Source organism: Aspergillus puulaauensis, chromosome 4, assembly GCF_016861865.1.
Source record: "Aspergillus puulaauensis MK2 DNA, chromosome 4, nearly complete sequence".
Taxonomy (NCBI): Eukaryota; Fungi; Ascomycota; class Eurotiomycetes; order Eurotiales; family Aspergillaceae; genus Aspergillus; species Aspergillus puulaauensis.
The window spans coordinates 1,922,866-1,946,122 of NC_054860.1; the positions used below are offsets into that span (position 1 = coordinate 1,922,866).

The 23,257-nt window shown below is 53.0% G+C and overlaps 9 protein-coding genes across 9 annotated transcripts; 5 read left to right on the plus strand and 4 right to left on the minus strand.

Annotated features, from left to right (window-relative positions):
• Positions 1-715: 715 nt before the first annotated feature.
• Positions 716-1,534, plus strand: RPS18 (40S ribosomal protein uS13; the record flags this gene model as incomplete). The annotated part of the gene is made up of 3 exons (XM_041703900.1): positions 716-719; positions 931-1,096; positions 1,237-1,534. The coding sequence occupies 3 exons, from the start codon at positions 716-718 to the stop codon at positions 1,532-1,534; spliced, it is 468 nt and encodes a 155-aa protein (XP_041556539.1).
• Positions 1,535-2,251: 717 nt separating this feature from the next.
• cp3 (carboxypeptidase C PRC1) lies at positions 2,252-3,977 on the minus strand (the record flags this gene model as incomplete). The annotated part of the gene is made up of 2 exons (XM_041703901.1): positions 2,252-3,417; positions 3,473-3,977. 2 exons carry the CDS (start codon positions 3,975-3,977, stop codon positions 2,252-2,254), a joined length of 1,671 nt encoding a protein of 556 aa, XP_041556540.1.
• A 596-nt stretch (positions 3,978-4,573) lies between these two features.
• Positions 4,574-5,694, plus strand: APUU_40791S (guanine nucleotide exchange factor SDO1; the record flags this gene model as incomplete). Its single annotated transcript, XM_041703902.1, has 2 exons — positions 4,574-4,640; positions 4,718-5,694. The coding sequence occupies 2 exons, from the start codon at positions 4,574-4,576 to the stop codon at positions 5,692-5,694; spliced, it is 1,044 nt and encodes a 347-aa protein (XP_041556541.1).
• Positions 5,695-5,947: 253 nt separating this feature from the next.
• Positions 5,948-7,288, minus strand: APUU_40792A (tryptophan synthase; the record flags this gene model as incomplete). Its single annotated transcript, XM_041703903.1, has 1 exon — positions 5,948-7,288. The coding sequence occupies one exon, from the start codon at positions 7,286-7,288 to the stop codon at positions 5,948-5,950; it is 1,341 nt and encodes a 446-aa protein (XP_041556542.1).
• A 1,605-nt stretch (positions 7,289-8,893) lies between these two features.
• Positions 8,894-9,611, minus strand: APUU_40793A (uncharacterized protein; the record flags this gene model as incomplete). The annotated part of the gene is made up of 3 exons (XM_041703904.1): positions 8,894-9,370; positions 9,445-9,504; positions 9,558-9,611. 3 exons carry the CDS (start codon positions 9,609-9,611, stop codon positions 8,894-8,896), a joined length of 591 nt encoding a protein of 196 aa, XP_041556543.1.
• A 1,764-nt stretch (positions 9,612-11,375) lies between these two features.
• APUU_40794A (uncharacterized protein) lies at positions 11,376-12,068 on the minus strand (the record flags this gene model as incomplete). The annotated part of the gene is made up of 2 exons (XM_041703905.1): positions 11,376-11,665; positions 11,753-12,068. 2 exons carry the CDS (start codon positions 12,066-12,068, stop codon positions 11,376-11,378), a joined length of 606 nt encoding a protein of 201 aa, XP_041556544.1.
• A 3,235-nt stretch (positions 12,069-15,303) lies between these two features.
• Positions 15,304-17,253, plus strand: APUU_40795S (uncharacterized protein; the record flags this gene model as incomplete). Its single annotated transcript, XM_041703906.1, has 3 exons — positions 15,304-15,398; positions 15,524-15,738; positions 15,806-17,253. The coding sequence occupies 3 exons, from the start codon at positions 15,304-15,306 to the stop codon at positions 17,251-17,253; spliced, it is 1,758 nt and encodes a 585-aa protein (XP_041556545.1).
• A 1,127-nt stretch (positions 17,254-18,380) lies between these two features.
• Positions 18,381-20,141, plus strand: APUU_40796S (glutamate decarboxylase; the record flags this gene model as incomplete). The annotated part of the gene is made up of 4 exons (XM_041703908.1): positions 18,381-18,613; positions 18,683-18,710; positions 18,782-19,947; positions 20,027-20,141. The coding sequence occupies 4 exons, from the start codon at positions 18,381-18,383 to the stop codon at positions 20,139-20,141; spliced, it is 1,542 nt and encodes a 513-aa protein (XP_041556546.1).
• Positions 20,142-20,661: 520 nt separating this feature from the next.
• APUU_40797S (uncharacterized protein) lies at positions 20,662-23,160 on the plus strand (the record flags this gene model as incomplete). Its single annotated transcript, XM_041703909.1, has 2 exons — positions 20,662-21,922; positions 21,977-23,160. The coding sequence occupies 2 exons, from the start codon at positions 20,662-20,664 to the stop codon at positions 23,158-23,160; spliced, it is 2,445 nt and encodes an 814-aa protein (XP_041556547.1).
• Positions 23,161-23,257: the final 97 nt, after the last annotated feature.

Below are 23,257 nucleotides of genomic sequence, written 5' to 3' on the forward strand. Positions count from 1 at the left end.
TTCTGGTGAGGTTTCCCTTGAACAAAGTACGTTGGATTCAGAGCTAGTACACATTCAGCAAAAAGTCCTGCGCATGGAGCCCAGACTGCTCGAGGTTGAGAACGATACAAGCAAATCCATTGCTCTACACTAAACAATAGGCAACCATTGTAATGGCCATAGCCGGAATCTGGTCATTGGTATATAGAGTCATCTTCTCGCCATGTTGGGAGGCATAGCAAATAACATTAGAAGTTCATCTACTGGCAACCAAGCGCCAGAGAGAAGCTGAGTCAATGGACGAAGCAGACATTATCCATGCAAATATGCCCCATTCAATGGATAAACCCTTGTAATGAGAACTAACTAGTAGTGAAATGTTCCGGGAGCAATGATATACCAAGAAAGCCCTGGTAAGTGGGGACTAGAACGCTTCAAAATCATGGAAGGTGCAACTGTTCCAATTGGTATACTTAGTTGACAAAAAAGGAAGGCGCTTTAGTCATCATCCATGGTGTCAAGGTCACGTGTCTAATTAAACCACACTAACCTGATTTACTTTAGTGGATAGTCAAGCGAGCCCTTCAAGCGACCTTTCCCACTTCGGTTAGACCACACTCTACCCGATCCCACAACGGGCGAGCAAAGTTGAAGCCGCCAGAGCCCTCGACTTCTCCTTCTCACACCTTTCGCTGTCGACAATTCATCGCGATCCCGTTCGCGCCCATCGCCCATCATGTGTACGTGCTATCTCTAGCATCCCTTTCCTGAGCTATTCTGCACACCCGCTGCTTTGCTGGATTTGTTCTGTTCGGTGGAATTAGGTGAAGCTGGAGGACGATTTTCAAAATGCAGCAGAACAGACAGCGAGATGATCTTCGAATTTTCACATCCGTTCAACGCTTCTCGATGGCAAGAAAATATGGCTGACTGGATTCTTTTCACCTACAGCGCTCGTGACCGGCGAGAAGACGAACTTCCAGTACATCCTGCGTCTGCTCAACACCAATGTTGACGGCAAGGAGAAGATCATGTACGCCTTGACCCAAGTCAAGGGTGTTGGTCGCCGTTACTCCAACTTGGTCTGCAAGAAGGCCGATGTTGACCTCAACAAGCGGTATGTTGGCCTTTCTCTTCCCCCTGTGCCTCTTCCAGCACTACCGAAGAAGCGAACAACGAATTCCACCACCACCCCACAAATCAACTCCATCACCGCGAAAAATAAATATATAGAATCTAACGAACTTGTCTCAATAGTGCTGGTGAACTTACCACCGAAGAACTCGAGCGCATTGTCACCATCCTCCAGAACCCTACCCAGTACAAGATCCCCACCTGGTTCCTCAACAGACAGCGCGACATCGTCGACGGCAAGGACTCCCACACCCTCTCCAACGGTCTTGACAGCAAGTACCGTGAGGATCTCGAGCGCCTGAAGAAGATCCGCTCTCACCGCGGTCTCCGTCACTACTGGGGTCTCCGTGTCCGTGGTCAGCACACCAAGACCACCGGCCGCCGTGGACGCACCGTCGGTGTCAGCAAGAAGAAGGGCTAATCCTTTGCGCAAATCGTCTTTTTTTGTTGCTGGGAATTGGGGGTTTTCCTTGTTGCATGTTGGTGTGTTTTTTAACGAATACCTTACCTTTACGGGAACGGGTTTCTGGTGTCCGATGAATAGGAAAAACCATGTGGACACTTACGGGCCCGGAAAATGAAAAGAATCATACCAATTGAAATGAAAAAATTAAATCAACTCCTGCCTCTCGAATTTGTATTGGATGTCTAGGCGGACTTGCCCAGCCCATACACCTGAATGCTCATCGTAGGACACGACTTCTTGCCTCGACATGCTACGTAACCATGATGATCTCAAACCCCCTATCGTCAGTTCGTCACCTATGTACCCTGCTATGATTTTATATGGATCTATGCACACAAATCATTCCCTCCCCTCCATAGCCAACCACACTCAACACTCCCACAACTTGTCAGTTAATGAACAGCACGAAAAAGGGACACCCGGGGATCACGAACTAAATTTAAGTACTTTACAAGCTTATGGGCTATATCTATGATGTTACGCATGTAGGTAGTCATACAATCTAGACTAGGAACAGGACATGGGTCTCAAGGGAACATGTTGCATTGTCAAGGGATACAAAAAAACTATAGCAAGCAAATCGTGTTCGGAAGGACTAAAAAGGGCAAGGACTATAACACATCACACATGCAATCGATGTCTAAAGACTTGTCTCGTCTTGTCGCGTCTCATCTAGAACCATTCACCACCTAGCCAGCGGTTGAAGAACTCAAGGGACGACTCAGGCTGGTCCATGGGAACCATGTGACCGCCGCCGTAAAGACGCATGAAGGTGAAGTTGCCGTGGCTCTTGACCTGGCCAATCTTCTTGCCCTTGTGCTCGTTGTCGACGATCTTGATATCTTCCAGAGGAAGGGCAGCGTACTCTTCCTTGCCGGGCCATTCCAGGGCCTCGGTCCAGGCCTTGTTTCCGAGCCAGTTGCAGATAAAGTCGGCGTCACCAGCGTAGATGAGGACAGGGATCTGCTCAAGGATGCCGGGGACAAGACGGTGGTAGGGCTTCATCCAGTCACCATGGAAGAGGAAGTTGCGGTTGATGTCAAAGTTGCAGGTGTCATACCCATCAACTTCAGCACCGACGGCGTTGCGGACTTCGTGCTTGTTCAGGTATTCAGAGACGTAGCCCATGCCCTTGTAGCAAAGGTTGCTCTCGTCCTCGCACTTGCCGCGAACATCGTACACGTTCTGTCCGGTTTGCTGGTAAGGAGCAAGGAGAGCATTGTTACAGTAGATAGACGCAGGGACACAGACCCATGCGCTCTCGCTGCTGTAGCAAGACTCAATCATGGACTGGCAGCGGCCAAGGGAGTTGTCCATGGAGCGGCAGGAGCTCTCGTCCAACACAGCAGGGTAACCACCATCACCACAGGCCATGGGGCGGTAGTATTCATATTGAGTGAGGCCATCAGTCAATCCGTTTCCAATCAAAACAGACTTCAGGTTGATGTTACGCTTCTCGTGTGCAAGAATCTCAGAAGCGAAAACAGGGATGTAGTGGCCAGCATAAGATTCTCCAGCAATATGGAAGTCCTGCTTCGCATACTCAGGGAACTGCTTGAAGAAGAGAGTAAGCAAGGCGTAGATGTCTTTTCCAGCAGCAACCGTGTCGCTAACAGCGTTGTTGCTGTAAGAGTAGCCAACGTTGACAGGCTGGTCCAAGAAGATCACGGAAGCGTTGGAGTTCCATGAGAAGTCGTTGTAGACTATCTTAATGTTCTCGTCGATGCTGCTAGGGCCAAGCTCCATAAAGAGACCAGTCAGAGAGGAGCAACCAGGGCCACCATTCAGCCACAAAACAACAGGGTCGTTCGCAGGGTCATTTCGCGACTCGAAGAACCCTTGAAGCAGTCAGCACAACACATCACGGTATCCACCAATAAAGCAGTCACTTACAGTAAAACAAATGCTTATCATTCTCGTTATCATCCAAGTAACCCGTGAACTGTTTCACGTTCGGGTCGATCCCGAGGGAAGCCGGGTCCGTCTTCTTGACCCTAAGGTCGTAGGCCTCAAGCTTACCCTCTACATCTCTCTCCTTCTCGCCGTCCTCGTTAGTGACCCAGACGCTCTGGACATCAGATCCACGGACGATGTGGTCCCAGTGGGAGTCAGGGCGACGGGTGTGCTTCTTCGGCAGAGAGAAGACAGGGTTGTGGTCGAGGTTATCGGGGAAAGCATTCGCGACCTCCTCCCACAAGCCACGGGCCTCATTGGACAGAGACTTGAGCTGCTCCCGGAAGTTCTCAAGCGGTTTGTTTACCTTAGGCAGGGTTTCCTTAAGGGTTTCCTGGAGGTTGCTTCCGAAGTCCTGGAAGTCCTGGAAGCCGCCAAGGACCTGCTGGGCAGGGGCGGCCGCGGTGGCCGCGCCGACCAGCAATGTAGCTGGTAAAACTCTCATCGCGGTGATGAGACGTATATAAGATGATGATAATAGCGGAAAATTGATGAAATGATCAAGGGACACAAGATGATGGTACCTGCTACCCAAGCACTGAGGACCTTCGGGGGCAACTTATCAGCAACGCAGGCCAAGCAAGGCGAGAACCAGAACCGCACCAACGGGAAGAGGGCAGCTTACTATAAGGTTATGGTCCGTACACTGAAAGAAGTAGCTAGAAGACCGGCTACTTACTGACGGGGTACAAGATGAGGAGAAAGAGGAAGCAGGTGAGGAGAAGATGGCGAGAGCCGGATAGGCGCAGCGTGACGAGGCGGTGGCAGGCGATGACGCCGATAGCAGCGATGGAAGGCGGCCAATCAGAGCTCGGTGCCTCCCGAGGGGAGGATAGTCACGAGACCTGAGTCACTGGCTGAGTCATCGTGCGGGACGGACCCGCCGCATGTGACGTCGATTATCGATACGAAGACTGGGCAACGATTTTATCCTCAGCCCAGCAGAGGAGATATTAAACACTCTTCTTCTCTTACTTTTTCACCAGATTTCTCATACGATAGAATTTAATCAGCTTTTAGATACACCAGGCACCATACAAAATGCCTATCAATCAACCCTCCAACCAAATAAAATTCACAAACGTCTCCGTCGTCAGGCTGAAAAAAGGTCCGTCCAAACCAAACACGCTTATATATCATAATAAGACCAACAACCCCTCTAACATGCAACTTTTTCAATCACAGGCAAAAAGCGCTTTGAACTAGCATGCTACAAAAATAAACTCCTCGAATACCGCTCCGGCGCCGAAAAAGACCTCGACAATGTCCTCCAAGTCCCCACTGTCTTCCTCTCCGTCTCAAAAGCTCAAACTGCGCCATCCGCCGAACTAACCAAGGCGTTTGGGACCAATGTCACCGGCGACGAAATTAGGCAAGAGATTCTCCGCAAGGGAGAAGTTCAAGTTGGAGAGCGCGAGCGCAAGGAGATCGCCGAGCGTGTGGAGAAGGAGGTGCTAGATATTGTTTCTGGGCGGTTGATTGACCCGACAACAAAGAGAGTTTATACGCCCGGTATGATTTCTAAGGCCTTGGATCAGCTGAGCTCGGCGAGTGGGCAGTTGCAGCAGCAGCAGCAGCAACAACAACAACAGGGACAGGCTGGGGAGGACGGAGCAGGTGGTGACGATGCGGGGGCGGGGCAAGCTGCGCAGCCGCGGAAACCGTTGTGGACGGGCGTCAATCCGAATAAATCGGCAAAGAGTTTGGCTCTTGAGGCGATGAAGGCATTGATTGCGTGGCAGCCTATTCCGGTCATGCGAGCGCGCATGCGACTCAGAGTATCATGCCCTGTATCGCTGTTAAAGCAGAGCGTCAAGTCTGCGGCACCGGCAGCTGCGAATAAGGAGAAGGAGGCTCCATCTGGGGGTGGTTCAAAGAACAACAAGAAGGGCGGAAAGGGAAAGTCGAAACGACGCGGCGATGACTCTGAGTCCGAAGGAGAGGCCACACCCCCACCGCCGAAAGGACCTAGCAACGTCAAGGATAAGATTTTAAGTTATATCGAATCCGTCGAGTCCCAGGAAATTGCCAGCGATGAGTGGGAAGTAGTAGGGTTTGCGGAACCGGGTGCTTTCAAAGGACTGAACGAGTTCGTCGGCAACGAGACTCGGGGCAGAGGACGAGTTGAGGTTTTGGATATGGCTGTGACTCACGAAGATTAAATGTGCTGCGCAATGAATGTTATGGATAACTCGATTGGGACGATTGATGATAGAAATATACTGCATAAACTGCATCAATTATGAAATAGCCGTGTGTATATATAATGATAACTCATACCGCCCAGCCCAGCGCCAGCCAACAGACTAAACCAACCAACACCAGAAACTCCAAAAAAGCACCAAGCAACCAATAAACCAGCAAACATGCAACCGGAAACCCCGCACCAAAATACAAAATCAGCAAGAGAGACCATCAGCCTGAAACAAGTAAAACAACATCCTTGCCCATCCCCAACTCCCTAGCAACCCTCACCGTCTCTAAAACCGCATGGCCCGTCGCCAAGCTAGACACAATCCCCTCCTGTTCACACAACACACGCAGACCCTGCACTGCCTCCTCATTAGAAGCCGTAACCGTCTCCAAACGCCCTATATCCTTCCAATGCGCCAGCTCCGGCCCGGCACAGGGGAAATTCAAATCCGGAGCTATGGAGTGCGATGGTAGGATCTGGCCATTGTCGTCCTGCAAGAGGAGGGTCTTACAGCCGTACATAACACCCACAGAGCCATGGGTTAGCGGGGCAGCACCTGCAGCTTCGACGCCGATGAGACGTACACTTGGGTCGTCGATGAAAGGCGCGAACATGCCGAGTGCTGCAGAGCCGGATGAACCCATGGGGGAGATGAGCGCATCTGCTGGGGGTCCGTTGCCTTCTCGGCCAGTCATTCTGGAGAGGCAGTTCTTGATCTCTTGACCAAGCAGGGACTGGAAGGTCCGTGTGATACCTGGGAGTGGATGCGGGCCGATGGTGCCGCTGGTGATGTGGTAGGTAGAGTCGAGATGGGAGAGGGAGTAACGAAGGGCTTCATTGGTGGCGGCTCGGAGACTGCCCTTGTCCATGCTGTTACATAGGCTGGAGCCTTGCGCGCTGATAACGGTCGCGCCGAGTCTTTCCATTTTCTCAATGGCGTCGGGCTGTGCGGCGATGTCGGAGACGCCCATTAGGATTGTACATTTCATCCCTATGCGTGCGCACATGGTGGCGCAAACGAGGCCGTGTCCTGCAAACCCGCAGTCCATGGCGATCTCTGTTTTCCCGATGTGATGGGCAAAGAGGATCTGACCAACGATGTTACGAGCTTGGTAACTGCCGAATGGATTGAGATCCTCGCGTTTAAGCCAGATGTTGGCGCCGCCAACAGCCTGTGTCAAGTTATGGGCGTAATGGAGAGGGCTGGGGCGAATGAGTGGACAGGCGAGGAAGTCTTCCCAGAAGATGTCATCTGAAAGGATGCTGTGGAATACGCTGGGGAGGTCGAGGAGGAGGCCCATCTGGAGCTCTGGAGCAAACTGTCCGCCGAATTGACCGTATCGTGTAGGAGCATCAACTGCGGGGATGGAAACGTGATGCCTGGACCATACCGGGGTATGTAGGAGATCCGCGAGGTCTAAGCTGAGGCCCTTAATGAGCGGATTGAGGTACTTCTCTTCAGGTACGCGAGGGAGTATTTGTCTGTCCTTCTTCACCCGTCTCCATCGATTTGAATAGGGAGAATGGCGAGGACGAGAGTGTGACCTAACGGACACAAGCATTCTGATAATGTGAAGCGATCCGAGTATACTTGGGCAGCGGAGAGACAAGATTTTGGCTAGTATGAAGAGAAACAAGAGCACCTCTTATCGGCCACATGTGGTGAGAATAAACCAAGTCCAATAGCTGGTCTAGCCGTGGGAGGGTTTATATACCTCAATCCTGGCTCTCGTTTGGCCCACCCGTCAACCATTATCAGACCTACAGGAACGGGGAAGCACCCATTCCAAGCTCTCTCAATCCACCGAGCAAGGAACGTCCGAGCTCAGCACGAACTCAACAACCTAATTTACCTAACCTACGCACGCCCCTCCCAGGCGATCGTGGCAGATGGTCCAATTGTTCCAGCTGCATGGCCACGGGCTGAAAAACTAGCGGATCGAACAGAGTTCAAGAGCGCCTCATTGCCATCCCCAAGAATGCCGGACGGGGAAACGGGGACGAGGAACGAGGATCCCGAATTGCAGCTTAGGCGACGACCGACGCGTTCACTGGTGCGTGGAACTCAGGATCAATGCAATTGTGGATGCAGCCTCCATCGCACGGTCCCTGTGGGAGAGGGGCCGGCAGTGGCACTGGACACCATATCAAACTATCCAGGTGCTCGGGTAGGGATCAACCCTGGACGTCGATCCGATCGTAGGCAGATCGTGGTGTCTGCACGATCGGGACAAAGCTGAAGGACGGTGTAGAAGGTACTTTTGGCACCTCCAAGCTTCTCTGGCAGGGGTATCCCTGAACGGACGTTCCCGATGCAGGTGTTGACGATGGACTGGTCATCTTCTCAAACATCGGTGGCGGATACCTGTCAGTATTACTCTTCGTGTGGTCGTCCCTGAACGATTCCCGACTCGTGTGTTTGGATTGGATTGCGCACCGGGACCACAGGTTATGGAAACAAAGGGAGGTCAAGCCGATAACAAACCATAAATGCCAATAATCTCAATAGGGAAACAGCAAAAAAGAGCAAAAGTACCAGCAGGAGGTGGAGGCGGTTTTGAGGCGTGGATGGTGGAGAGATAAGAAGAGGAAAAAGCAAAGAGAGCACCATTGAGCAGGTGGGGGGAGATCATTATTAATTAGACGAAGCCACATGAATGATTTCAAATCTTGGAGGCTCACGCAAATGGACAGATCTTGGCCATAAGCCAAATGTATTGGCAGGAAATATGTTCCAGGTACTTTGTCGCGGATGGGATACTCCGCGATGCATCGCATTCTGTGCTCCAGGCGGGTCTATTGCCGATTGATATTCGTTTCCCAACACCGCAACTTGATCACAAGATGGGTTAATTTTTCAAATCGTGGAGACTTGGCGTTCTCCAAGGACTATATTCGAAAGCAAGGCCATCTTTGGGCGACCATCGAGCACTGAGTACCGCTCTGTTGGATGAACTGAGGTCCGTGCAGACACCATCGGGCCTGGTCCATACCTTGTTGCCGTGCATGAACAGCTGTTCCCCGGAAGAGGTAGTGCTGATCATCCCACTTGGACACTGCAAGCCTCTCCGAGAACGAGATTGATACCGCTGCTTCGGGTTCCCCGGGGACTGGGACCTTTGTCGAAGGTTATACAGGCGCCCGAGCGCAGACCAGACAGCTGCGGTCTAGATACTAGTTAGTAGCCATGAGTTCGAGTACTTCGCCACCCCAGGCTCGACAAAAGGCTGACTCCTTTCCACGGTAGCGCTCCTGAGGCGGGAAACAATGTCCTCTAGCTCCCCTTCCGTAACAATGTACGGCGGACAAACCAGGACATAGTCAACCTGGAACTTTCCGGACCGTCCCAAATTGCCTAGGACGTTCAGACCCATATCCAGACTATACCTTACAACCTGTCCACAGAAGTCAATTTCTAGCTCAAACTCCGCCCTCAGCTTCTTGTGAAGCACGAATTCCACGGTCCAGAACAGGCCTCGACCCCGGATGCCACCAACTAGGGGACTAACTAGGGGAAGAGACCCAATTGCTCTCCGCAGCAGCATTTGAGGCTTCTGGCCCATCTGAGCGGTCAGCTCGATTGGGTTATCGCGTTTGATGATTCCTTGGGCGGCGATGGCGGCTGCGCAGGCAAGGGGATGGGCCTGGACCGCGATTAGACAGCTACGTACCTTAACTAAACCGATGCTCCCAGTCCCAGGGTGAGGAATCCAGATACCTGGAATGTATGGCCATGCGCCAGCCTACCAGAACCAGCAGACAATGCATCGAAGATCTTCTGGTGCAGCAAGACCCCAGAGAGAGGAACGAAACCTGCCCCAAGAGCCTTACCGATAGTTTGGAAGCCTCTTGTTCCCAGGCATGCTTGGTGCCTATTTTGCCCATGCAGCAGATAATCTAGACCAAGTCAATACTAAGCAAGTAGGTAAGGGTATTTTTCCCGTCCTGCGGTTGTTCCTTGCCTCATCCAAGATTAACAACACCCCGTACTCATCACAGATATCCCTGATCTTTCCAAAGTACCCTTCCACAGCAGGAAAACACCCCAGCGTCATCCTGCTAACAGTCTGTCTCGGCAACAAAGCCCGCCACACGCCCAGGTCAAACCCTCAATATCTCATCCTCAAACTGACGCGCCAGTCGCTCAGCGAGCTCTGCATCCGTCTCCTCAACCTCTTTCACCTAGTATGCATAGCAATGATCCGCAAAGGAAACATTCGGCGCCTTAAAATCTCTATAAAACTCCCTCCTCTCCTCATGCCCCGAAACACAGAGTGCCCCAATCATATTTCCAGGTAACTTTGCTTCCGCGCATTAAAGTGCGTGTGCCCCGGCTGCCCTTTTTCATACCACTATTGGATAGCAAGCTTCAGCGCTGTATCAGTTGCTTCACTCCCCGAATTCATGAAGAAAGTCTTCGTCAGACCGCCTTCGTCGGACCGCCTGGTTTATGTGAGAGTAAAATAGACGTATGCGATGTTTTGCAGGTGGTTTCTGATGTCTTCGTTGGCTTCGGGTTGGATCTAGCCTAGACGGGAGACCGAGGGGCCGCAGCTTGCATCGATGACCCTCTTGCCGTCTTCGAGGATGAGGTTTATACCGTTGCCGGCGATGATTTTGGCGGGGCGCGAGGTGATGGAGCGGTGGACAATGTGGGAGCTGGAGACGAATGAGTCGAGGGTTATTTTGACGGGTATAGATGTGATGGTTGGTGTTGGTGGCGGCTGGATCGTAGAATCTATATCAGAAACGAGTCAAGTGAGACATGAATCCAAGAGAATGGATGATGTTGGTCGAAGTAGTTGGAGATCCGGAGTATGTCGATGCAGCAGATCAACCAAACCGTGCGGGGTCCGGCATTCTCCAGGTTGTACATCCCTACCGAAGTAGTATACTACGCCCTGGGTCGTATGGAGCTGGTAGAGAAGTCGCGCCACGCCATTTGTAGGCACAGAAAGGCAACCTTTGAGCTTAATATTCTGCTTGGAATATTAGTGAGGCGATTATAAGTACTACATGCTGTCTATGCTAGTCTGAAGATGGCACCGCTCAGCTACGGAACTGAGACGACAGACTTAATATATCCTCAATGTGGAGCAGATACAGATGAAAGCGAAGGCTGCAGTGCCGTGGACTTTGCGTACATACGGCTAGGCTAGCCCACTTTTGACTAGGTCTGGTCATACTGAAATCCCTCGAATATTTCTATTATTTTGTCTAGCCTGTTAGTTACGGTACATGGCACCCTGGTGTCCAGGGATGCTCTGGTCGAGCCGGCTCAAGGCAGTTCTATTCGTAAAGCGATCATTGCGATCTCGTAAATTCGAATGCTGAATGGATGGGTATTGTTCGCTGCAACAGAACATGGAGCGATATGGCGAAAAAAGAAAAAGGCACCAAAAGGTAAAATGTATCCCATAAGCACTGCTTTTGGAAAGGCGGCTGTCTTGTCAAATTAGACGTTGAGCGTGACAACCCGGAAGGGAGTGAAGCGCCTGGCACTGGAGATGGCGCAGGAGAGGCCCCGAAAGCGGGGTAAGAAAAAGAAGATGTTGTCGAGTATAGTCGATATGTCAGCCGTGACGGGCATAAAATTTGTCAAAAGACGAATCTTCTCAGAAGGCAGTCTTGGAAAATGGTATAATAAATCTACGAACAGATCTGAACCGCGTTCAACGCTCGGGTTAGATCATCGGCGGCGAATGGCATGGGTATTCCCTTGGTGGGAAGGGGTGGCGTGGTGACCGATCGAATCATCGGCGAGGTGTTGCGGACTGGGGTTTTGCCCTTCATTACCGGGTCTTCATCGAGAGGGTCAAGGAAAAGTGTCATGGTAGAGTCACTAAAACTCTCTGGATCAACCGCTGTGGTTGAAGAGAGCGACCCTTCGGTTGCCTGTCGATCTTGGATAAATTCGTCGTGGTAGGCTGCTGGAGACGCTGGTGATTGGTTAGTTTGAACGAACCCAGTCAAAGCGTTGAGATACAACATCCATTCACAGGGATAGGGGCGATGGGGATACAAACCTCCATGAGACAGATTCCTCTTCGGTATCCGGGACCGAGCCTGGTCTAAAGCCGTGTCGGCAACTCCCCGGGAATCAACGTAGTCCGGTAATGTCGTACAAGGCGACAGGGATAGATCGAGGGATCGTCGACGATCCTTTTGAGCTTCTTCAAAGGACCATGCGGCCAGTCGTTTTTGGTGTTCCTTGTCGAAAGGACCCTTGAACTTCGATGGCGGAACCTCGCCACGTCTATAGTATTCGATCTTGATTCCTGATACGGATTGCTTCGATTTGTGCCCTCGAAACACCTTCCGTACTTTCTCTCGAAAACTCATCTTGGCGATGTCGGAACGGATTTAACAAGGCGTTTAACAGAGGCTGATAGTTCAGCAAAGATAAAGGAATAGAGTGGAGATGGAGCGTCGTTGAGCGATACGTCACAGCGGGAGGGCCGTCCCAGCAAGGGGATTGAGGCAGGCGATGTGCAAGCACAGACGACAATCGAGAATCCGGAGAGACCTTAGGATCATCGTTCGCTGAAGCTGGAAAGCGGGATGGTGGGAGGGATGGAGGGGTGAGGTTGAAGGAGTGAGGGAAGCAGAGGAAGGAAGAAAGAGAAGAAAAGAATGAACATGGGAAGTGAAGTCGATGCAACAGTTGATGCGAGAGCACCGTCGTGATTTGTGCAATAATCGGTATTACTATTGTATTGGCACCCCCACACTGCAATCAATAAACAGCAGCGGTAGCAGTAACAAGGCAGAGCCAGATCGGGTCTGTTGGGGATGGCCCTTGTAATTATACAGGAGCAGGGTGCTTGTGCTGGATGGAGAACAAGGAGCAGGCAAGCAGCGTGATTGGCATTGAGCGAGTGCCGTTGGACCCGTTGGACCACTTCTTGTCTTAGGTGGAATTAACAGGCGCCAGGCGACTCACTTATCATCGTCATCTATTATTTTTCCAGGCAGACTGGGTGGTCTGTGGTCGCGAGTCAAGACTCAAGACCCAGTCGGGAAGCCCGCGATTGCCCGACCGAATCCGGTGAGCCTCTGAGGGCGAATTGGAGCAGTGCGACGTGGAGGAAGATTGAAATAAAACGGAGTAATAAACGAATAATGCGCGATTTATCCACTCGGCGAGGCGGAGCGAGTTGGCGCTCTCTGTCCAGCACAGCAAAAGCAATGTTAATGCAGATTGCTGGGGGTGAACTTGAAGAGATTTATCATTTAATCCAAGCTGCATCCCCATGCCCCCGTCTTTTGCCTCCCACTTCCTTGGGGGATTCCCCTATGGGTGGCAGTCGCAGTGGCCGGTCCCAATTTCTCAAGGACGACGCTGGAGCCCTCGTCTAGCGAATAGCAGCGCCGCTTATGCGTTACATCCGAGCCCACACAGACAGGAAGACAGGCAGCCCGCCCTTCCACCTCTCTTGTGAGTTGCATCCCCGTGGTTGACGCCTGCTGGTTCTACGGTTCCTGAGCAGCCACACAGCATCTGCCGGAAATGGCGGGAGTGCTGTTACATCCAGAATACAGCCTGAATTGGAAAATGGGGGCAAAAGCCTCAAGGTGTATTCTGCAGCGAACGATTCCAGAAGACACTAAGCCTCTCGATCGGCGAGCCACTTTGACCCCTCCTCCAGTCGTCGAAGGATCCGAAACGAGCCTGGCTCTCTTGGCGATGCTGATTATCACCAGGAACACCAAGATGAGCGAGGTGACATCTGGTAGATGGCCAAAGCATCATTTGCCAAGTGAACTTTGTTGTTATTATAATTAGACTAACCCAAACTCTTTAAGACTTTAAGTGACTCTTCAATCCCAGCATGCAACCCCAGATCATGGATTCCATGTGCGATAATGGATGGCGTTTGCCACACGGTATGTGTGTGTGCGTGTGTGTTGTTCTCTTGCTTCGGTTTCGAGCCCGCCCGGCACGCTCGTTCCGGTATGCCCGAGTCAGCAACTTTGAACTTCGTCATCACCACCGCCCCTCAGTGACGTCTGTCTTCTTCCCTTCATACTTCCAGAATCAGGTTCCAGAACCCAGACCCCCGTTTCTTTTGCATCTCGGCTAGCCGTACACATTCGGAGAACGTCTCGGCTAGGCTAAACTCGTTACCGCATTGTAAATGACAAGGCGGAGATTACGATGTATACTGGCCATCACTCGGTATCTGATCTAGACCACGGGATGTTGGCTCTTCGAACTACGTACAGGTTTGCTCTACACGCAGCTCCAAGGTAACTGTCTGAAGGAGATGAAACAAAATGTATTCCGAGAAAAAACCGAGACAAGTAAAAATCTATACAAACCAATGAGCACCCGCCTGGCTTTTGATGCAAATAGGGAATCACCCATAGATGACGCTTTTCTATAAGCAACTACCTGTTTTCGATAAGTATTCGCAACACAGCTCCACAGTCTCTTATTGTCCTGGTCTGTTGGTGCTCTTTTGTTTGAAGCCCATTGTTCTCTCCAGTAGTGATGTCATCCGGAGCTTGGCAGGGCCAGCAACCGATTCGAACAATAAAAAACACGGTGCTAAAAACACCATCTGAACGATTTCATTGCTGCTAATTTTAGTCGGGGTAAATCCTAATTCAATTTCCCATGCCAGACGAGTCAGACATTCCTTCGTCCGCAGTTATGGCCATGTCAGATGCTGGGCTGCCTGATCCGGACGTGGCTGGGCTGGGGTCAAGCTAGGGCTGCACGAAATCGTCCTATGCCAGAAACGAGATGCTGCCTGCAAGTTACAGTATGCAAGGTCAACAATTGACAAAGTAGATCATCGCCATACATTTGCCGGAGGTCCGAATAATCAGGTCCATTATTCTATATGGCTCTCGTAGACGACCTCGCTATCCCAATAACTCCAATAATGGAGGTATGTAGTTCGTTTACTGAGAGGCACGCGACCGATCGCCGGAAACATCAAATCATCACGCTTTGCAAGCTGAACAAAGACAACGAACGCATTCAGCTCGCCCTGAAGGGGATGGCATCCTGAAAGCAGGAGATTCGTAATATTAGGACTCGTATCTCCTTTCCCTCCTTTCTCCCTCGTTTCCCCTTCTTCTCCCTAAAATGAACAACCCCCTTCAATACAACCCAATACAACCCGACAGCATCGTTTTCTTCGCACGGACTCTGCGACTCAACTTTCCCTGCATATCCAGACCTACGAAGTCATCCCAGCGCTACTAGTATTTAGAGCGAAATCGCCTTCGTGCTTACCGGTTCAATTGCTGCAGCGGCGTCAGACCTACCTAGTGGCCAGCTTGCACAGTCCCGGATTAACGTTCGCCGAGTGAATTGCCTCTTTGGGAGTCGGAAAGAACCAGAGCAGGCCCATACCAGCACCCGCCCCTAACTTCCATCGATCTTCCATCGATTTGTCCTCCTGCCCAGCGTTCGAGCGCTTTTCTCACCTACGAATAACTAGTATTCGCGGTAAGTTCAATGCTCCGACCTGGTTCGCTAGGCTGCCGCATCCTTTCCCGTCCATCGCTACGTGGCCCGTGTCTAACGCACAGCGCACAAAAACAGTCCTATTGATTCATCACAATGGCCAAGAAAGGAGGCAAGAAGAAGGGAGGCAAGAAGGGCGGTTCTTCCGCCGCTGCTACGAGCAACAAGGCTGCTGAGCCCGTCGTCGCTGGGTAAGTCGCACACATTTCAATTTGCGCCGGCATTGTGTGTTGTTGTTGTCTTTGCGTCATCGCAAGGCTCTCGTTGCGCCGGGATCGAAAATTGACTAACATTCACATTTCTTCTCACACTATAGCGCCCCCGGCACCACCGTCGAGGAATCCGTGAGCGAAACTGAGCAGACTCCTGCTGAGACCTCTACTGCCACTGAGACTCCCGCTGTCGCTGCCCCGCCAATTGCTGCTGCGTCGAATGCCGATGAAGTTGTAATTCCTACAGCGGAGGAGCCCCCGGTAGAGGAGGCCGTGGACACTGTACAAAAATCGAAGGTTGAACCAACGGGGACTGCTGGTATGAGAAACCTAGGACCATCACTCTTGTCGCATCACTTACTGACGTCTGCCTCTTTTCGTTATAGCAGAGGTGCCCGAGACTGCTGCGAAAGAGACTGCAGCCGCGCCCCTCAGTACCCCGGAAGTCGTTGCTGCGACCACTTCCCTCCCCGACAGGCTCAAGGAGTCAGAGAATCCCGAAGATACCCACGTCAAGCGCCCTCATGAAAACGGCCCTCTGGCGACCGAGAAGGGAGAAATTCCCACAAAGATCCCCAAGATCGATGATGAACCAATCGCCAAGGGCACCGCCGTGGAGACACCAGCTAAAAAGGAGGATATTACAAGCGCAGCCGCGCTTCCGAACGAAGCAGGCGTGCTGCAGCCTCAGATGATCCCCGGTCTTGGTGCGGACCCTGCTGATAAGCCATTGAATGAGCTGGAAACCACCCCCGAAGCGGTTAAGAAGGCTCAAACCACCGAGACTGTTGCCCCAACTGGCGTCTCTAGCTCTAAGAAGGAGGCCCCCAAGACGACGGTACCGGGACTCACCAGTGTTCCGGGCACATCTGCAGAGGAGAAGCCTCTGGCTACCACGGCCGCCCCAACCACTACTACCGCCAAGGAAGAATCGAAGGCTCTCCCCAAGACTGAGGAGCCCGCGGTTACCCAACCTACATCCGCAGCCGCAGCTCTAGGAACCGGTACCACTGCCGTTCCTGCCGCGGAAGAAAAAGCCAAGGGCCCTTCGGATGCCACAACTGGACCAGCAGCCACCGTTGGCACCGCCAAGGAAGAAGCCAAAACCGCTGCTCCAGTTCAGAAGGAGTCTGAGATAACGAAGCCTACTTCCGCTGCGACCGCTGCGGCTGCTGGCACAACCGGAACATCGGCCGTTGACAGTAAAGAGAAGGCCAAGGAGGTTCCCAAGGTGAAAGATGAGACAGCTACTGTGACCAAGCCTCCGGCTGCAGTCACGCCACCGGAGAAGGCTTATGCAGCACCTGTTGTCGGCCAAGTTGGCGCCGCCACTGGGGCTGCTGGTAAACCGAGCACGGAGCAAGCCAAATCCGCTGGCCTGCCTTCCGGCGTCCAAACCCAGGCCGATAAGCCTGCTGGCCTCTCCGATAGCGCCGCCGCCGCGCGGGCTGCCACCCAGAAATCGCAACAAGCCAAGACTGCTGAGCCTGCGGCTCAGACTACCCAGACTTCCCAGGCCGCTAAGAGCGCCGAGACTGCCCAAACCGGCCAGGCTGCCCAGGCCGGTCAAACTGCTCAGCCTGGTCAAACCGCTCAGACTGGCCAGGCTACTCAAGCTGCTGGAGCGGCGCAGACCGGCCAGACCGGTCAGGCTGGTGAGACTGCTCAAACCGCTCAGGGAGCAGAGACCGAAGGTGCTGCCACCAGCGCAAAGCCCGCAGAGGGAAAGAGCGCTACAGAACAAGCCCAGTCTGCTGCTCAGGAGGCCGCCAAGGCCGAGAAGCGAAAGAGTGGTGGCTTGTGGGGCTGGCTCAAGCGCAAGGTCAAGGCCTGAGCGCGCTGTCCCAATCTATATTTTTAATTTGTTATTTAGTTTTGGTTTGTTGATATCAGACTGCTCCATCTCACTAGTCGAGAGGACGGTGTATTTGGGTCTTGGGAGGGTGTTTGGCGGGGGACATGGATGGATTTACCAGACCCCGCATTGCTGATACCCGATTACGCCGCAGAAAGGCCAGGCATGAGAAAACGCGGAAAAAAGGAAAAGAATGCAATGAGCAGGCCGGCAGGACGTCTTTAGATCGACTGTATGATATGACGGATAATGGGGATACCACAGGACTTGCTCTGATTTGTTGGATTAATGCTGTTCGAGAGTCTGTTCCAGTCTGTAGTTGACTATTTCTCTCTTTTAAGATATCAATGCTATACAGAGTATGACCGGTCCAGTGTACTTGCTGCACTCGCGTAGACGTCCAGTGGCTGCCTCGGACGTGCACGGCGCCACAGTCGATGATTCTTATTAAGTAAAGAGGGGTTCTGGCATCTCAAGTATTGGACGTGCTCCTCCACCGGTCTCCATTGCGGAGTCTTCCCATCCTGGCAACACCAGCAAGCTGCAACTCCCGATCCCCAATAAAAACATCGCGACTGTCGTGGGTCTCGCCAGTCCACCGCGCCAGCCAAGCTTTCTCTAAGCTTTCTCCCAGTGATTCGCTGCCCACAGGCACCCTCTGCCAGACTGCCACCGAGATGGTCCGCCATTTGTCCAAATTCTCGCACTTGCTCGCGTTGATCGCGCCCTGAAACAGTTCTAGCCCGATCCTGGAGCCACGCTGCGAGGTCCAAATGGGCGATTCGCTCCCTGCTAGCGAGGGACGAGTGACGACCGCCACTTTGTTCCAGCTACCCCTCTCGTGTCGCCCGAACATATGATGTAGTTACGTAGCTGGTTGGTGCCAGGGGCTGAGGGGAGGAGTGAGACAGCCATTATCCATAACAGCCCGGCTCAGCTTGATCAATCGTGGACACGGGCTGTTTCCCATCCGGATCTTACTCTGTCTGCATCTTACGACCGGTCTTATCTATAAATACACCCCGCTACCTCTCAATCATTATTACCATCCACGTTTCTATTTCTATTTGTAGCTTCATTGAGTCAACTTGAAACAGTTTCCCACCATGGTCCACCTCGCAACCATCAAGAGAGACGCGGACTTTGAGCCCATCACCAAGCGCGTCGATTCTATTCAGCTTGAGGAAACCGAGGATGAGTTCTCTACTACCGTCTACGGCACGCGCTTTGCTACTCAGCAGCTGCCACACACGGAGATGCCTGAGCGCGAGATGCCCCGTGATGTGGCGTACCGTATGATCAAGGATGATTTGAGCTTGGATGGAAACCCGATGCTGAAGTATGGGCTTTTTCTTTCAATTTGAGGTCCTGTGCTTGATAGAGTGCCTGCTAATTTTACGATCTTTAGCTTGGCGAGTTTCGTCACGACCTACATGGTACGCTGCAGGTTATCCGCGACCTCGGTGGAGAGGATTAGAGGTAGCTAAGCTCACTGCAATTACTACAGGAAGATGAAGCTGAAAAGCTCATGACCGGATCGTTCAGCAAGAACTTCATCGATTACGAAGAGTACCCCCAGTCCGCTGAGATCCAGAACAGATGCGTCAACATGATTGCTCGGTTGTTCAACGCTCCTACAGACAGCGAGAATGACCACCCCATGGGTACCTCCACGGTTGGTTCCTCCGAGGCAATCATGTTGGGTACTTTGGCGATGAAGAAACGGTGGTCGAACAAGCGCAAGGCTGAGGGGAAGGACTTCTCCCGACCTAACATTGTCATGAACAGTGCTGTGCAGGTCTGCTGGGAGAAGGCTGCCCGCTATTTCGATGTTGAAGAGCGTTTTGTCTACTGTACGGAAGACCGCTACGTGATTGACCCTCAGCAGGCTGTGGATCTTGTTGATGAGAACACCATCGGTATCTGCGCCATCCTGGGCACAACCTACACCGGTGAGTACGAGGACGTCAAGGCAATCAACGATCTCCTCGTTGAGCGCAACATCGACTGCCCCATACACGTTGACGCCGCGAGTGGTGGCTTCGTCGCCCCCTTCATCCACCCTAGCTTGGAATGGGATTTCCGTCTGGAGAAGGTCGTTTCGATCAATGCATCCGGCCACAAGTACGGCCTGGTCTACCCCGGTGTCGGATGGATCGTCTGGCGGGCCCCCGAGTACCTCCCCAAGGAACTGATCTTCAACATCAACTACCTCGGCGCGGAGCAAGCCAGCTTCACGCTGAACTTCTCCAAGGGCGCCTCCCATGTCATCGGCCAGTACTACCAGATGATCCGCCTGGGCAAGCGCGGATACCGCTCGGTGATGGTCAACATCACCCGGATTGCGGACTATCTTGCGGACCAGCTCGAGAAACTAGGCTTCATTATTATGAGCCAGCGCCGCGGTCGGGGACTGCCCCTCGTTGCGTTCCGGCTCCGTGAGGACCGCGAGGAGCACTTTGATGAGTTTGCGCTGGCACACCAGCTGCGCGAGCGAGGCTGGATTGTGCCGGCTTACACGATGGCGCCGAACAGCAACTCGCTGAAGCTGATGCGTGTGGTGGTTCGGGAGGACTTCACTATGAGCCGCTGCGATACGCTTCTGAACGATGTCAAGCTTGCACTGAAGAGCTTGAGTGATATGGACAAGGCGATGCTGGATAAGTATACCCTGTATGTGACCCCTCCCTAAGTTAGAAGGGAAGTACGTAACTGGTGAGAAGCGAGGTAAAGCTAACTTAAATGATGGCAGGCATGTGCGCACACACACAACCAAGTCGCACCAGGCGAAGCACACGCACCCGCACTATAAGCAGGAGACGCATTCGCTGCAGGGCAAGACGGGCAAGACGCACGGAGTTTGTTAGATTGTAGATTGCTCCAATGAGCATTTGCAGCGACCGTACGGAGTAGTTGGTCATAAGCCAGTTGGATATCAGGCCGAGGAGTTCTTTATCTGATATCCCTCGGCCTTTATGGACGCTGTATTTAGTTCTGACTTGACATTTTTAGTCCAAATTCTTACTTCGGCGTAGCTCGAGGCTATTATTAGCAGGATGATCCTGAGCGTCGTTTCCCCTCCTCGTTCAGCTGCGTCTCCTCCTCTGCCGTAGGATGATTGCTATCATCGTGTCTGTGTTTGCTCAACGGTGATTCATTCCCCTCTTGTCTTTCCTTTTGTTCGCACAGCCTCGTGTTCGCGCCCAATCACCGGTTGCTGTCCCGCTTAGAGCCCACTCTTGATATTATCCCGGACGAGGACACGACAGCACGAAGTTCGAACGTACGGGAGACCGATCTCGCGCTTTCTTTCATCCTCATCTCCTCGTCTCCCCATCCCCTTATCCCCCTCCTCCTGCTGCCCCTAACCCGGGCCCCCCCATCTCCATGCCCCTCTTCCGCAAGAAAGACAAGTCCAAGCCGTCCTTCTCGTCTTCTGCGTTCCGATCGGTCGAGCATCTGCCCCGTACCGGTAATCCTCCCTCCAGGGGCTCCTCTGCCGCCCCTCATTTCGACAGCGACGATAGTAACAACAACAATACATACCAACACCAACACCAAAATAACTACACCGTCTCCACTTCGCAGCAGTTTCCGCCCCAAACCCAGCCTCAGGCGCAGACTCACCCTTACTCCCACGCTCACTCGCAATCGCAGACGCAATTTCACTCTTCCGACCCCCGTCTACCTCCACCTCGTAATCCTGCCCGCTCGTCAGGCCTGCAGCGCTCGCACACTCAGCGTCTTCGTACACCGCCAGACGCTTCGACTCTCTCGAACTCGAACTCCACAATCACGGTAGCCACCAACAACCCTTCTTCTCCCTCCCAGCTCGCGCCACCTCAGTCCTTCGATGCTGACGTCTCCGACCAGTCGTGGCCATCATCCCCTACTGACAAGCCAGACGACCAGGAACCCCGCCGGTCTAAACGGAGTCTGTTTTCGTTCCATTCCTCAACTTCTTCGTCGTCCGTCCGAGACCAGCCCAGTTTGTTGGAGCGCAATCGATCTGTGAAGTTAACCGGCCGACGCCAATCGGGGCAGGTACAGCAGCAGCAACAGCAGCAACAACAACTCCGCCAGCAACAGTCGCCGCAGTTGCTGGAACAATCGCGTTCGTCGTTGGAGGGTTGGTCCAAAGACTATGCGGTAGACGCCCCGGAATCTGAACAACAATCGTCCATGCCGCAGCAGAGTACCGGTCGTGTTCCTGATCCTGGTCTCGCCCCTCATACCCGCTCGCCTCACCCCTCCCCCATTCCGCGGTCCAATACCGACCCCCATCTTTTCGACCCGGTCTATCGGCAGCAGCCCGCCGAAACTCCCAGACAAGCTTCAGACCTGGCTCCCTCTAGTCACCAATTGGACCCTCGCCCGCCTTCCCGACAATCTATCGGACCCCCCTCGCCGTTCCCTCATCCTAAGAGCGAAACATCTTCAGTGTCGCAGCTCGGGGCGATGTCCGACCGACCCACCGGCGGAAATCAACAAAATCAATCTCAGCCCCCAGGTTCGAGCCACGGGAACAATGCTGGCCAACAGCAAGGTGCCCTCGACACCGGGCGTGCCACACCCACTTCTAAAGACAACCGGAGTCGTGACGATGAAAATGACTTCCGTGCCTTACTCCAGAAACATGAGGAACTGCGTAAGCCAATCTGTCACAGAATTGTTGAGAGTGTGTTCTGACCGATCTATACAGAGGCCAAATATTCCAAGGTGAAACGGTACTACTTTGAACGAGATGCGCAGGTTCAGCATCTGCAAAATACCGTAGCCCACCAGCGGATGGCTGTTTCCCGAACAGTCCTCGATGATAATGAGTACGCCAACCGGTTTGGCCGTCTCGACGGTGCCATCAAGGACCTCGCCTTCTCCATTCGCAAGGACTGGAAGACGCTCCCCAACTGGCTCGCTGGATTTGTCAATGAAGACGCGGCTACCACAGGCACAAAGGAAATGACCGCAATCGGCCGAACCGTGATGAGTCGCTGGCTCGTGGACGAGCTCTTCGAGCGGTACTTTCACCCGTCTCTCGAACGAGGCTTCAGCCAGCAGTTGAAATCGATTGAAATGACGCTGCGCCGACAACAAATAAATACTGCTACAGAAGAAGATAAGGAGAACGCCGTTGCCCGCATCTCCAACTGGCGCCGCACCACACTCGACGGCCTCGGAAATACCCTCCAAGGTCCCGCAGCAGACGAACACCGTGCCCAACTCATCGATTCCCTCGTCGAGAGTCTTGTCGCAGCCCTTGTCAGTAACCTCAACAGTCCCCCTCCCCCAGGTATCGACAACGGTGCACGCATGATCATAGAGAATGCAATCGGCATCGCCGAAAAGATCCCACTCGAATCCCGAGACATCTGCGTCGAATACATTCTCCCAGGCTCAACCATCCACGACGCCACAATGAAAATCGAACCTGGTGTCCTCCCCCCGCTCACCAACGTCGGTAACCCCCCTGACCCCCGCCGCTCCGCTGAAGAATCCTCCGACAACAACAATCCTGACGAGGATGGCCCTGGTGCCGGCGCCGGAAACAACGCGGAAAATGACCGCGAGTCACCTCCCAATTCCACGAACCCCGGTGGTCTCGATGGGCCTCCGGCAGCCCGCGAACAACGCATGCGCTCCGTCTTTAGTAACTTCATGGGTCGGGAGCGGAAACCGGGACAAGGACCGGGTTCTGCAGGGCCCGGTTCTAGTCCTGGCCCTGCGCCTCCAGCTGGTAATGTCGGTGACGCCGTCCGTCGCGGCTCCGTTACGGCTCCTGCCTCAGGACCAACCCGTATCCGACTTGCGGCGTTTGTGACGGCTGAAGTGCGCGGACGCGGGCCGATCAATGTCCTGGTAAAGGCTCCTGCTTATCCGATAGAATAAATGGATGATTTATTTATTTCTCACTCGGTTCGGCCTGGTCTGGTTTGATTAATGGGCTGAGGTTGATATTGGCGCTGTGATCATGGCCACGGCGGGT